The 16,187-nt window shown below is 37.1% G+C and overlaps 1 protein-coding gene across 1 annotated transcript; it reads left to right on the top strand.

Moving 5' to 3' along the window:
* The first annotated feature begins 670 nt into the window (after nucleotides 1-670).
* LOC124788303 (DNA/RNA-binding protein KIN17) lies at nucleotides 671-11,215 on the top strand. Its single transcript, XM_047255533.1, has 2 exons — nucleotides 671-945; nucleotides 9,789-11,215. The coding sequence occupies exon 2, from the start codon at nucleotides 9,837-9,839 to the stop codon at nucleotides 11,037-11,039; it is 1,203 nt and encodes a 400-aa protein (XP_047111489.1). The 5' UTR covers nucleotides 671-945; nucleotides 9,789-9,836; the 3' UTR covers nucleotides 11,040-11,215.
* Nucleotides 11,216-16,187: the final 4,972 nt, after the last annotated feature.

Here is a 16,187-nt window from a genome sequence, read left to right as displayed (position 1 = left end):
GTAGCTTAGTAAAAGCTGAACATTAGTATTTATATATACCACTATTGAATACATTATAGCTGGTCTTCTTTGTGGACTGAATCTTGTCTAAGTTTAATGACAAATCACTTGCCTTGAAAGAGATATCATATTTACCAATATTTCGTGATATACTCTCCTGGTTCCACACTTCTGTTGTCAATAGAAAGGATAGAATTTAAATATTTTGATTGTATTGTATTGTATTTTATTAATCCAGGTAATCATAATATTGTACAGTTTCAACATATGATATTGGACAAGTCTGTATACATTTTGCAAGTAATTTTTACAATTATTTGTTACAGTTTTAATTGTTTCATGAAAGTTTGTTCAATATTACATTGTGCTTTCACTTGTTCATACTCGAATGAAACGTGCGCGATAATCAGGGCTAAGTAATCAATTATTAAGAATTAGTTAACATTTATTACCTTTTTCAAAAAAACTTTACTGTGTAAAAGTTTTACTCCAAAAGAATTTTTTTTAAATTTATATGTGGATGCTCTTGATATTGCTATTGAAAACAGTATTTGCCGTGAAGCAAATAAGTGGCAATGCTTGTTTTTTTTGGTGTTAGGCAGCGGTCGAAATATTACAAAAACTAAAATACCGGAGGTGAAAGCATGCATTGAATGCTTGTGCAATTTTCAAATTCTTGAGGAAGCATAGCTGAATCGATTTTCTTTGATGAAGATAATCCGTGATTGCCCATTTGCCGACATTTTGGGGAAGTTGTGAGATCTTTGCATGTTGACGAAATACACAATTTTATGTAACCTGTGGTGTTCGGGAAGTAGTTTTGATGTGTGTTGTTCGTGTGACGTACTTGACATTTTTATTTACTCTTCTTTCTAGTATGTGCGATGTCCTCTGCATTGCTACGTAAAAGCATTCGTTTGTTTGAAGACGATTTGACAGAAAAAGGTGATTATTGATTAAATTACTGTTCTAATCAATTGATATAGCAAAATTCTACTCTGCATCAGTGTTGTTTACCTTATTAATTTAAAGAACAAGCTGTCTTGTGTTCTGCAGGGAAATTTCTACGAAGCGTCATTAAGCATAACTTTCCTTGTGTGCTTCTCCTTCACCTAGGGATTCGAAGAAAAAAAATCAGGTTCGCGAATACACCCTTTTCAGTATGTATCCGAAAATGTCTGTTTCGTCCCCACTCTTTTACCGTGCAAATCGTGTAATTTGGGCCAGTTATGCCCTGGTCTGCATCCCTGTCTTATTCTTATATTAATGCTAAGGTATTCGGAAACGGCACGTTCAATATGTTGTCTTCTCATATTATTCAGTTCAGGACTAACCGAAGACTTGTTTACAAACTTGGAAGTCACTAACTCATCAGTATTTGCACTAAACCATTTTTCTGTCTGCTCAACACAGACGGTTGTCAGTCTGCCTCAGTGCAATAGATTGTAGTTTTAATGTGTTCTGCGTATGTAAATGCAAAGCTATTTGTAGGCCTAGTTTATTCACCGAACCGTGTTTTTTTCCCATTCTTTGACGTATTTCCTCCCAAAATCTAGAATTTTATGCGTTTTGGTATCTGTATTATATTTATCCATATGTCTCACTATGCTACCATTTCCTGTTTACAGCTTAGTTGAACTTCAAGTGCCCGTAGGATTTGTGCAAATTTCTGAGAAGATTGTTGTTGTAACACCCAATCTTCCAAAAAGTAACAAACCACATGATTTAGAATTAACTACTGTGTGCCAAGTTTCGAAAGCAAAGGAATGTTGAAGTCGTTACAGTTTTATCACCACTAACGCACTGTGTGTCAGGGTAGATTTTTCTGGAGAGTAGCCATTCATGAAGCACTATTAATACCTAATGGCACATAATGAAGTATCACAGTATACTTGAAACTTTTATTATCATTAGACCATAAGGTAACTATAATATCCCACAGAGAAAGGCTCCTTAGAATTAATTAATTGTACTTAGGCTGGGCAATATCTAGAAACTTAGCTGCTAGTGTGTGTATCAGCTGCTTTTCAATTGGAAAAGATGAAGTGCATCCATCAGCGCCACAACACCATGAAGAACTTTGCCACGAGACAACCAATGTACCTGCAAGTGCAGTAAAAGTGAATCATGAGTGGAATGTCCTCAGCTGAATGGGAAAATAGCCTACTGTTTAAAGCTCATGCTTTCACCAAATTTACAACACTGACTGCATCATTCAACTCTTCATTGACTTCCAGTTGTACTACTTAGAAGCAAACATTTCCCTGTGTATCATGCTGTGTGTGAATTTTACGGCAAGAGAAACAGCACACACTCTTGTCATGAATCCTGTTTTAGTACCAGTAGTTACTGTCACCTAATCGGTACATACAGCAACTCAGTACCCCCCTTCCCTCCCAATTACTCTATGCCCCCCACATTGAGGAAGGCTGATTTAAGGGTGTATCCCCCCCCCCCCCCTCCAATTTACTATCAAATTTCCACAATAGTTTTTTTCCTCTCGAGGCTTGCAGTTATCCAGTCAAGTTTCACTTTCCAATCATGCTGTAGCATCGCAAAACAAAGAATTGTTAGGTAGTTTTCCCACAGTGAAATTAGAAGCTTGCATTGGTATTTTCACCACCATTCAGAAAAAAAACTGGTATCCACATCATCAAGCAACCATGCTTATAGCCAGGTAGTTCCAGCCACGAGCAGGGAACTTTTTCCAGGCTCCTTAGCCTACCCATCGGTTTCTTAGATAAATTCCCAATCCTTTTTTGGGTGTCTTTATGCTTTCCGTGACAAAGTACATGCTGCAGTGATTTAAACTGTGACCATTTTTGTAATTATTGCATCTGGAATATCATACTGCTGACTCAGTTATATTGTAAAAGGCATGGGTATATTTTTGATAATATGCAGGTTAGGGATGCAACAAGTATCTTTTTCAACTATTGGTGCTATTTATTGGTGCATCATTCTGAAGCTGTTAGGCAGAGTCAAATGAAAATGAAATGGATGAGGAAAAAATAAGTAAAACTACTATTTCGATTCACTATAACTCTTAATACATTTATCCCACTGTGAGACAAGATGATCAGTGCCTTTATGGAAAAATGTTTGTGGTTGCCTATGGAACCATAATTGTACGCAGGCGTACACCTCTGTCTGAAGCAAATCGTCAGCCACAACTGTCTTTCTTCAAGGCCTGCCCATATGCTACCGAGATTGTGTTGACTACACTGCAGAAGTTTCGTTGGGAAGTCCTTTCACATCCTCCATGCAGTATTGATCTTTTCCAATTGCGATTTCCATATTTTTGGAGCCCTAAAGAGTGACATTCACGGCCGTTGAATTGCATCAGACGAAGAGGTGAATGTCTGGGTGCAATGCTGGTTTTGTAGGCAACAACAAACATTTTTCCATGAAAACATCAACCGTTTTGTCTTACATTGGGATAAGTGTATTAACACTTATACTTATTACTTTTGAAATAATGAACAGTTTACTTTTTTTCCTGTCCTCCTCGTTTTCATTTGACTGTCCCTTATAAAAACATTGACAGCACTGCATCTGTTCTTATACATGAATACAACATGCTACTCTGATTGCAGTGTTGAAACTCCTTGTTCTGATTGATCATCAAATGTGTGTGGTTATGGGCAAAGCAAGCAGAACAGTGGCAATACTTTTTGTATGTGTATATTTTTTTGAACATACGTTGTGGTGAGATATGACGTGTAGATCGAGGTGTAGGTTAGTTTGGTAAATGACAGTTTAGTTGTGAGTTGGGAAACCGTATTGAACAGTTCAGTTAATTCAAATGAGGCGTGTAGAATTATTTTTTTTATTTTATTAAATTTAAGTGTTCCAAGTATGTACAATCATAAGAAAACTGGATGCCAAGTGTAACCAAATGAGGTATGCATTTGTTAATACACTGGCCACAGAACTGGGAGGATGGAGGTTTATGCTCTGTCCAGCCTCCTGATTGAGACTTTTTCAAATCACTTCAGGCAACTGCTGTTATGGCTCCTTCAGAAAACCATAGCCAAAATCTTGTCCTGTCCTGGTCCTCCTTACTGTGCAGATTTTGCATGACTGGTTTGGGGGGGGGGGGGGGGGGGGGGGAAATCCACTCAAATTTACACCATCATTTCAGAGGTGATGGCATAGTTTGGTGAAATTTTTATGTTGGGTGGCAGACACATCTCTAAAATATGCCATTTTCTGGATGTTTGTCACTTTTTGTTTGTCAATCCACAAGATTTATCAAAAAGACCTGTTCAGTCTCCAACTGGATCATGCCTTAAGGTGTCACTAATTACGCAAAAAACTTCCACATTAGCTTTCTCATTTTTGATGAAACAAAGGGATGCATAGTAGCCATTATGTCCCTTCTCAGAAGCCACACTTTTTATTGTGTATATTAATGACCATTTATCAATAACATTAGCAGATGCCAATGATATAAACACTGTCGTAAATAGGAAATGAGAGTATAGATGTAGAATGAGTTGCTGATGGCTTCTACATGAAAACATTAGGTTATTTAAAATTGTGAGAAATTTTGTCTTGACAAAATTTATTGATGGATCAAGGAGCCACTTGGGACAAAAATAGTTGATATGAAACTTATAGAATGTGCACAGTTGTCTTGCCAAGAGTTGCTGCTTTACCACAATTACCCAAACTTGACCAAAAAAGTTTGTCGTCCTTCACATAAGACACACTACTACTTACAAAGTATTAAAATTTGTGAGCTAGACCTTTTTTGTATCTTGTTTCACTTGGTTAACAAAGCTGCACCCACAGTTTGAATAAAATCTGAGATAGTAAAGTGGGGAACATCTGCTTAACTAGACCACATGACTCGAAATCACCTAGGGCCTACATACCAAAATAAATAGTTCTCCTTATAGTAAGCTTATGTGCAGCTGTTGTTCAAAACAGTTTATTTTAACTAATCATGTATTTATTCATGGCATATACACTCATTTGCTATGCTATTGTGTTTATGTTTTTATTTTACCCTTCACATTTGGGTCATTCCATGTCAGTTCAACCAGGGGCTCCAGCTCATAGTCTCAGATTTGACTGAAATTCAGTACACTAATTCTACCATGTGTGGAACACTCATGTACAAAGTATTAGTTTCTGCTGCCAATTAGTTCCAGAATTATTACTTGTGAAAGAAGGGTGGCGTGACCTGGAAATTGCAACCCGCATCTGGCAATCTATCTTCAGACCCAACTTCAAGTCTTAATAACTTTGGAACTATTCCACACAGTCCTGTGAAATTTTTACAACCCAGTAACATTCATTTAGAGAACACACTCCATGAATCAAAACACCTACAACATGTTTCTGAGGGAAAATAAAAAAATTTCAGATTCATGCAGAATGGAATTTTTCCCCAACAAATCGTGGTAAAAATGTATGTGATGGTATTGGTGCTACCATTAAGTGCATGGCATCACGAGCTAGTCTGCAGCACCCTACAGAAGGTCACATTCTAACACCTCTTCAATTATTTACCTGGGTACAGAAAAATATCTCTCGCATACAATCATGTGATTTAAAAAATGTAATACGTTAAAAGGTACGTATTGTAGGTGCCCTCTATGCCAAATATAATTCACTCAAAAAGGGTATAATTTTTGTGTGTGTGGTAAGCTTAATGTGGTGTAAACACAAACAGAACTCATCATGCCCATATCAGTCACAAAAACTGAGATACATGCACACAAAAATACAAAAATTTGAAAAATTACCTGAAAAATATGGATTTTCTAAGTGTGGTAGCACAAAAGGGACAAGTGGTATCCAAGCCAAATTTTACACACTGCATAAGTAGACCATAATGATATATATCTCAAAATTTCACCATGTTATTGCAAGACACTTGTGTACAATGGAAGTTAACAGAGGTATTTGGAGATGTGGCCATTGTTCCACAACACAATTTTGTAAAAACATATCGTAAACTGTTCTGCCTCTTCTTATCCTCTCCCACAACTGTTTAATCACTAAGCAACAACATACAGACAGATTAACACAACCTATCATTAATGTTTACTGCACCTTAACAGCTAAAAACCAGTCGATTGTGCTTTGAACAGAAGTTCTCCCACACTTTTATCTACTGTACTCTGTACATTGAGTGGCAAATTGTACTGTCTTCCTGACACTGGTAGGAACTGGAACTGTCATAAGAATATGTTAAAAATGAATCCAACACCTGTATGCCAAACATGGCCAATGAAATGATCTTGCTGGTGCCATGAAGTTCACAAATACATCACCTTCTGCTTCACAGCACTCTGCAACACATCCTAAGTACCATTTGTTATCCTAAACAGCAATAACATAGCAACCTGGTTGTATGTTGCTGCTTTTGCTTCTGAATCCTGAGTCAGACACACTGTGAAGACACATGTTGTGCATGAACCTATAGTTATAACCAGACAGTCTGCCCATCTGCACAGTGTCAGAGTCCACTGGAGAGAAGTGATGATGGCTCCTTGTGCCTGCAACAGTTTTAATGTGTTCTAGTCTGCTTTTTAGCAACTCTTTGACTGATTTCACTTCATCTTTCGAAACATAGAATGATTGTATGTGAGAGATATTTTTCTGTACCCAGGTAAATAATTGAAGAGGTGTTAGAATGTGACCTTCTGTAGGGTGCTGCAGACTAGCACGTGATACCATGCACTTAATGGTAGCACCAATACCATCACATACATTTTTACCATGACTTGTTGCGAAAAAATTCCATTCTGCGTGAATCTGAAAATCATGGTAATGCATGCATAAATTTTTAGATTTTTACAGTTTTTGTACTGACTAGCTGCCCCATCACTGTAGTATTTCGCAAAATGTTTGTGAGGCAGCTTGTTTTTCACATATGCCATGACAGTGCGAATGTGGGCATGAACTGCAATGGCATCATGAATTAAACAGTTACTAAAAACACACAGGTTCAATACAGACACATAACCTGATTCACCTCTATAGTAAATCGCAAATGGCTGGAGAGTTGTTTTGACTGTTGTCCCAATGATGTCTTTGGATGGCATCTTGAACTATAAATTCATAATTTTCAGAAAAGTCTAGTATTTACTATAATTTCATCTTGTTTCAAATTATTCTTACAAAACCGGAGATAAGCCGATTGTGCTGTTGCTGTGAAGCTGTGTGTGTTCAGTTTGTCCGTTTTTTTGAAAACACTTTTCAACAAAATCTTCCACTGTACTTTGCTTTGTTCCAAGACTTGTGCGATCCATGTGTGTCCATTGTTTCTTATAAACAAGTTCATCTTCATCCATAAGGAGTTCACCATGCAGTTTGTTATTCACGTGTTCTGCAACATTTGCCTTACCAGGACACTTTTCACACCTGTGTATCATGCACTGGTAGGAACAGATGTCACACACTAGCAACTTCATTGCACCTTTGTAATCCAGACCAGAATCCTTTATAGCAGCAAACATCAGCTTAGCATTTTGACGGGTCTTACATACACAAACATTGTGTGTGCCCCTTGCACTTACAGGCACAAGCCATTTTGGCCGAAGATTGAAAAAAGATGATAAACCTACTTTGGCATTGGGATAACTTTGGCATTGGGATACTTTTCCTTGAATTCTACATATAGTTCTGATATGTTGCATAGCAACATTCTTTTTTGCATCTGTACACGTACATTTCCCATTTTCACCGTTCCATAGTCTTTTTTTTTTCCAGGCATTATTCGACTGTAGTCATTATTTTCATAAAACTCTGACACTAGCACCTTTATTTCCGAACTCAATTGCTAACTCTGAGCCTGCTGAAGTTGTGGAAGCACTCCTTGGGTTGCTTTTATTTTCCAAGCTTCCTTTACGATATATGTAGAAACATTGAATTCCTTTGCAGTGTAGTCAATAGACCAGCTGGAAGGTGCAAGGCTAAGAATTTTCTGGCGTGTGGATATGGCAAATTTTTCTTTCAAATCATGCACAATTTTGTCAATCAGAGCATTTCTGGCATGATTTCTGTTCCTTTGGAGCACATAGTTCTTCCTCTTCCACCATTAGTGTGTGAGTTATTTTGTCTTTTAGTTCCATTTGAGCTTCTTGTAGTTTTCTTCTACCATAGCTGGACCTTTCTCCTTTCCCAACTTTGTGTGTCTTCATGGGAGACAAACCAAGAGCAGTCACTGAAGTATTTAATTGCTCATCCGCTGTGGTTGTAGGTGGCTGATACTCTTTGTCATTGTCATGTAAATTATCAGAATATTCTCCAATTTTTAGCACTGTAACACACTTTTGTCATGGTTTCATGGTCACACTTAATAACTTTTGTCATGGTTTCATGTTACGTCCCATGCACTGATTCACTTTCAATACTGATTTTATATCAATTTCTCTGAGGCTGCACTTCACCGTATTCTTATGAATCCAAAATGGATCAAAACAACTTCTTTGTAGGAAAGAATACTTATCCAGAAACACTTTCATATGATGATAACAAACACTAAAGTTTCCTGGAACTGTACTACTTCTGCCCACAGGATGTATCCCGGATCTCCATAGCAACATATCTTGGTCCGATTCATCCAGATGATACAGTACAAAGCGAATGCCACATTTTGTTCATTATGTTGTTTTATGACATTCAGATGCTTGTGCTCTACCGATACCATAACTTGTTTGAACAAAAGCACCACTACTACACTCTTCTGCCTCTGTACTGACTTTCCACGACAGTACTGACCAGTCTGAACTAGAATCTTAAAAACATGAGTAACCTGTAATGATTGCTTGTTTCCTTTGTTGTTCCTGCCTAACAATGACTCATTCTGTCTCTGAAAACTACCATTGTTTAACTTTCTGTTGCCTGATGGTTCCCAACAATTGCTGCAGCTTTATCTGAAACAAGCTGTCTGCATCATCACTATTACTTGCTAAATCATGTTAAAAGAAACTTAACCAAATACATCTGTCAGCTTTTATTGTACACAAATGCCTTGCAATAACAAGTTGAAATTTTGCCACATATTATATTATGGTCTACTTATGCAGTGTTTGAAATTTTGCATGGATATCACTTGCCCCTTTTGTGCTAACACACGTAGAAAATCCATGTTTTTCCGGTAATTTTTCAAGTTTTTGTATTTTCGTGTGCATGTAACTGTTTGTGTGACTGATATGGGAAAGATGAGTTCTGTGTGTGTTTAGGCCACGTCAAACTTACCACAAAAAAATTATACCCTTTTTGAGTGAATTATATTTGGCATAGAGGGCACCTACAATAGGTACCTTTTAACATATTACATTTTTTTAATCACATTTTGGAATTTTTTTATTTTCCCTCAGAAATATGTTGTTGGTGTTTTGATTCATAGAGTGTGTTCTCTAAGTGGATGTCACTGGGTTGTAAAAATTTCACTGGACTGTGTGGAATAGTTCCAAAGTTATTAAGACCTGAAGTTGGGTCTGAAGATAGACTGCTAGATGTGGGTTGCAATTTCCGGGTCAAGCCACCTTCTTTCACAAGCCATAATTCTGGAACTAATTGGCAGGGGAACTTAAAATTTTGTCCATGAGTGTTCCACACTTGGTAACATTGGTGTGCTAAATTTCAGCCAAATCTGAGACTATTAGCTGGAACATTTTCTCAAATTGGTTGAATTGACATGGAATGGCCCATTGACTCTTTAGTTGTGAGTGAGAAATGTTTGTTCAGAATTTTATGTACTGTGTAAATTTCCTTTTCTTATAACATTATACATGAAGAAAAGTGAATCCAACTTTCCTTTACAGTTACCATTTATCTTCAGTCATCCATCGTGAGACACATTGGATTAGACAATGGGAAAACATGAAGTTGGGACACCTAAGTACATTGCCAATAAAATTAAGGCAAAAGGCTTACAGAAGCTCCGCTGGTACTGTCAGATGTGTCAGAAGCAGTGCAGAGATGAGAATGGTTTCAAGTGTCACATGATGTCAGAGTCTCACCAGCGACAGCTGCTGCTTTTTGCTGACAATGCTGACAAATACATTGATGAATTTTCGAAAGAGTTCTGTGATGGTTACTTAGAATTACTGAAACGACAGTTTGGAACAAAGCGTGTTCATGCAAATCGTGTGTACCAGGACTACATTTCCGAACGTCATCATCTTCACATGAACTCTACTCAGTGGGAAACACTTACAGATTTTGTGAAGTGGTTAGGGCGTGAAGGCAAATGTGTTGTGGATGAAACTGAGAAAGGTTGGTATGTGCAGTATATTGATAGAGACCCAGAAACTATTGCCCTGCAAGAAGCAATGATGAAAAAGGAAAAAATGGATAAAGATGATCAAGAAAAAATGATGGAATTTTTGCAGAAGCAAATTGAAAGAGGAAGAGACTGTTCAAAGCCAGTATCCAGTACCTATACAGAATTTGTCCGACAAAATGAGGAAGAGAAATTGAAATTAAATCTGAACCTCATTAACTTGAAGAAGAAAGATGATGTTAAAACTGAATTTAAAATGCCACTTTTACCAGGAAACATCCCAGGGTCTGAACAAAGTAAAAAGAGATCTCTTAATGATACTGCTAGTGAATCTGAGAAAAAAAAGGTAATGAAAGAAAAAGCCAAAGCATCCGCATTGGATGCTATCATTAATGAAGAAGAGGCAAAAAAGGAAAAGCTCAACCGGAAGGATTATTGGTTGACGAAAGACATTGTAGTCAAAATTATTACAAAATCTCTAGGTGACAAATATTACAAGAAAAAGGGAGTAATTGTAGAAGTTATTGACAAGTATGTAGCTGTTGTTTCTGTGTTTGAAACAGGGCACAAGCTTAAATTAGACCAAGCACATTTAGAAACTGTTATTCCTGCTGTTGGTCGTAAAGTGAAAGTTGTGAATGGTGCATATAGAGGTTGTGAGGCAGTTTTGAAACATCTTGACGAGAAAAATTTTTGTGTTAGTGTTGAAGTGGCATCTGGTCCATTGAAAGGTCGAATTGTGGAGGGAGTTCAGTATGAAGATATAAGCAAAATTCATGTACCATCTTAACTTAACCCACATATTACTCTGTGACCATAATGTAAGCTGTCATAATTGTCTGTAGAAATGATATATTTTTTCTATGTTGATGTATAAAACATTATTTTGCATATAATTTAGGAAATGAAAACACTGATTGTATGAGACAGAAGAGAAATATATCTTTATTCACCATTGAAAATTAATTGTTGTTTGTGTTCATTCTGTGTTATTACCTTTTTTTTACATAATTCCATAGGACTTGTTACTTGTATGTTTTCATTCAGGAAAGAAGAAACGAAAAACAGACCAAAGAAAAAATGAACACACAGAACAGAAAGGAATAACAAGATGGAAAACTAATAAGAAAAAGAATCCAAAACAAAAAGGTAGTGATTTTGGTTCATTTTCTGTTTGTAGTATTTATTCCCTCTCGTCACCACTTTATTTTTACTCGTTCATATGAATGAATTTTGTGTTGAATAGTGTGGAAAAAGTGAATATATTTGCAATGTTATTTTTTTTCTGTACATTTAAGTGACTATTAGTGTGTTGGTATATAGGTTTCAGTTTATATCTTTCTGCCTTAATATTTACATTTTTATGTTGAACATTGTGTATGCAGTTTTGTAATATACCTCTGGAAAAAATCTCAAGAATTTCTGACCTGATGTTGATCCTGTTCCATATCATTATTGGCTATTAGCAGATGTCTGTCTGCTGGCTTCATTTCAGACCTTTCACATTAACTCAGTTTAGCTAAAGATATATACTAACTACTTTACTCACTGTGTTAATGTTTTGATTTTCTGTGTTATCTTTCTAATGTAACCAGTTCTCTCTTCTAAGACTTGAGTTCAACAATGTGGTTCTTGAAGTGGTATTAATTAGTTGACTTTTGTGAAAGACAGAATTTGATCTTGCTGGCAGAAGATAAATTGGTTTGAGGTTGCTGTGAGTGGAAAATGACTGGAAAGGCTACTAATTCTGAAGCGAATAGAGTACCAAGAGTTTTTTCTGTGTGAAATAAACATTGGAGCACCCCAAAGTCTGAAAGTGGACACAGTGAAATACTATTGCCATTCTGCTTGCTTTGAATAAGAAATACTAAGGGTATGGCTAGCAGTGATCAAGGAAAGCAGGTCGGGTTGACGGAGGAGATAGAGAAGATCCAAAGAAGAGCGGCGCGTTTCGTCACTGGGTTATTTGGTAACCGTGATAGCGTTACGGAGATGTTTAATAAACTCAAGTGGCAGACTCTGCAAGAGAGGCGCTCTGCATCGCGGTGTAGCTTGCTCGCCAGGTTTCGAGAGGGTGCGTTTCTGGATGAGGTATCGAATATATTGCTTCCCCCTACTTATACTTCCCGAGGAGATCACGAATGTAAAATTAGAGAGATTAGAGCGCGCACGGAGGCTTTCAGACAGTCGTTCTTCCCGCGAACCATACGCGACTGGAACAGGAAAGGGAGGTAATGACAGTGGCACGTAAAGTGCCCTCCGCCACACACCGTTGGGTGGCTTGCGGAGTATCAATGTAGATGTAGATGTAGATGTAGATGTGATGTGGGTAGCAATTGCATGTATTGCCCAGAGCCCCTGCCATTCTCTCTCAAGAAAACCTTTGGTCTTCAGTATTCTATTTCCTCAGTCTTGTAGTAGAGTCCAGAGCAGAAATGGATACAAGTGATTTGCATGTTGTGCATGGAGACAGAGAATACAGTATTACTTAATTTATTTTCATTCTTTGTAATCAAAGTCTTACATCTGCATGAGATTTACCATATATATCATACGATGTTTCATGATCTCAGTAATACGGATGCAGACCCACATGGCAGTATTGTCAATAGATGCACATGTTAAATACTTTCCGTGTTAAAACTTTCACCTTTGAAATTTAACAATCAGTTTTCTTTTCAGACAAGGTATATATTGATCAATTAAATTTTGAGAGTTCAGCCACATAAGTAGAGGTTATGTGGCTACACTCCCAAAATTTAATGAATCAGTTATTGTGATACAAAAACATGAAGATGCGCATCAGTTTTTACAATGTTTACATTTTCCTATGTGTAAAAAAAAGTGTATAAGCTTAAGATATCAAAAAAAGTTTTGTTCTGCAGTGTGCTTACTATACGTTTTACTCTATGATTTGTATATTTGCATAAGCACTTACATAGAAATAATACATTTGATCAAGAACAATGCATCCATGAATAAAACTTTCTCACTTTTCATCTTGTCAGTTCTCTAGAATCCTTGAGCTTTTGGCATCTATAACCAGTATCACTGTTGAGATACAACTACTTACTACTAGCATTCATTTTGTGTCCTCCTTATGTAGGCTAATGATGGCAGCCTCAGGAACTCGTAAGAGATGTTTGAGTGATACATGTGTTCAGGGACAAGTGTCGAGCAACTAGGGAAGTTTCACTACAGTGACGTCGGAGTATGAAGGTTTAGCATTACTGAAAATATCAACTGTTTGTGAATACAACATGTAACTTTGATGTATGAATTCCCCTGATGAGAACTAAGATATTAGAGGAACTGGTGCATCTTAATTTCAGGGAAATTTCACTATTTTATATCAGCTAATATTCCAGTTTATAGCCTTCTTCTTTGTTAATGTTCTTTCTGTGTGTCCCTTTTGAGACTACTTCTTGAGTCTCTTACCATGATATGTTTGGTAATGTCATTCACAGCATTCTTGTTCTAAGTTTTTTCACCTTCCACTAAACTTTCTCGTAGTTAATTCTGTGTTAAAAATGTACTAAACTTTATCTTTTTGACATGCCTACCACTTCATCTATTTTAGACAACTTTAAACACTATCATTTAGTAGGATATTGTGCACATTCTTTATTTTCACCTTGTGTTTCCATGTTGGGAGCTTTGAATTGGCTTCAGTTGAAGCAAATTGCATATAGATTCACCTGCCCACTGGTTAACTGTTGAAAATGGAAGAGCAAGCACCTTACAAACCTTGCAACGGGTGGTGAGCACATGCTAGTCAATTCACTGTGTCCGTTGATCACCCCTACCATGTAATTAATTAAAAGCAGGGGGTTCACAATGATGTTTGCAGCTCTGATATGTCTGATACTGTATGGCTTTCAGTGCCATTAGCAACTAGTTTATTGTTAAACTGACTCATAAGATCACTTTGCTAAGGCCATAACTTTACAAAAATGTTGCAAACTATTCCGCCAATGCTGAATGGGTCGAAATCACTCTCCCTGCGCTTAAAGAAATCACTTATCCTAGCAGGTTCTTGTTAAATATGACTAGTGGGGACCAGTTACTAAACTGCCTTAGATCAAACTCATCATAATCTCAAGCATTATTAGATTTTTCATAGTTCAATATGTTGTTAGTTGTTAATCCTGTGTCCACCATTTGCATTGTGGATCTCCGTTTGGAAAATCTCACAAACTATCTCATAAGATGATGCGTCCAGCAGCTATATTAAAGTCCTCATCCATCTGAGGATGGTGCAACAAACATGATTAAGTAAATATCATTTGATCTGGTCAAATCTTGCTGTACCCATTCCCACTCAGTCTTCTGTTTAAGTAGGGTAACAATATCAGGATGTACTATATTCATTCCAGATAAATACCTATGATAATGTCCTACCATTCCTAAAACTTTTTCTGTAGCTTCTGGCTTCTTGGGCCTGGCCTTATTCCCCTACTGTCGATGATATGTCCCGAGTACTTCAACTCCTTGGCTCCTAAAACAGACTTAGTTTGATAGTAATTCCAGAGTCGAGAAATCTTTGTAACACTTCTTGTAATAATTTGATACGTTTGTACCAAGATTTGTCACCGTGCTCACATTATTTATGTATGTTGTTATTTTCTGGACTACTTTACTCCCTAGGGCTTGATCCAATGCTCTCATAAGGATAATAATTGATACATTTAACCCAGAAAGTAGTACTCTGAAATGATATGGCTTTCCTTCAAATACGGAAGCTGTCACAGGGCATCAACCAGAATGGAGAAGGACTTGCCAGTGTCTGGAAGTCAGGTCCATTGATCTTGTATATATAACACCCTCTAACTTAGTGTCTTCTATTGGCACTGGCTGATTCTGTTCCTTTTCAGTATACTGATTTAAGGCTCTTGCATTCAAGACCATCCTAACAATTCCACAGGATTTTCTCACCAGCAGATCATCATTATGCCTTGATCAATCATTTTATTAATTTCTTGAGTAGTGGCCTCCTTAAAAGCCAGAGGTGTCGTGCAGGGTTTCTTAAAGAATGTTCAAGGAATTAAAATTTTTAATCTACAACTATTTCCTTTAATTATCCCTGGTTTTTCGGAATGTATTTCCTTGTACTTCCCTTGCATGGTCTGTAGATACTGCTCTTTGTGTTGATTAAGTATCTCACTTTCATTTATTTTATCACAAATACAATGTGTGATCCCATTCTGGTTTATTTCTGTTTTATTGTTATGCTCTTTCTTGTGTGATACCTCACAAATATTTGAATTTGCACAGACTACATCTCAATTACTCACCACCCTTTTCACATTACCAATCTGGATAAAATTAACTTCTTGTATTGGCTGCAACTTTGGAAAGTTCATCTTTCTATGTTTGAAATCAGTTATAATTTGGTTTCTGCCCATCAAGTCTACTCCTAAAGTGTAGAAACATTTAAATACTTTATTATTAAAGAAGTGAGTGAACTTAACTTTCCCCAACAAAACTGTTAACAACACTTCTTCCTTAACTTGTTTCTCTCAATTTCCACATATACTGATTACTTGTGTTCTGTCTACAGACAAAATTGTGTACTGTGCGCTTTGTTTCAACTGGTCATAAGTACATTTATTTGTAACACTCGTATCGCTACCTGTGTCTAGAACCAACCAAAATGGTAGTGATTCTACTTTTCGTAATATGACTGGTTCTGTCACTTCCTCCTGTTGATTAAACTCTTTCTTCCAACAACTCTTCTCTTAACCCTTTAACTGCTCTGGACTTGTTAACGTGCACACGTTTGTACCTGTCCCTGTGTGCTCTGAACATGTTTACGCGCACCACCAGTCCTTCTACCTGGTACCCTGAATGTGTCTACGCGTAGAGGTGGTGTGCGTTAACACGTTCAGAACAGACAGGGACAGGTACAAAGGCATGCGCGTTAACATGTCCAGAGCAG

This window comes from Schistocerca piceifrons, chromosome 3 (genome assembly GCF_021461385.2).
Source record: "Schistocerca piceifrons isolate TAMUIC-IGC-003096 chromosome 3, iqSchPice1.1, whole genome shotgun sequence".
Taxonomy (NCBI): Eukaryota; Metazoa; Arthropoda; class Insecta; order Orthoptera; family Acrididae; genus Schistocerca; species Schistocerca piceifrons.
Note: the sequence above shows the minus strand (reverse complement) of the source record. Positions and strands in the feature narration are given on the sequence as shown.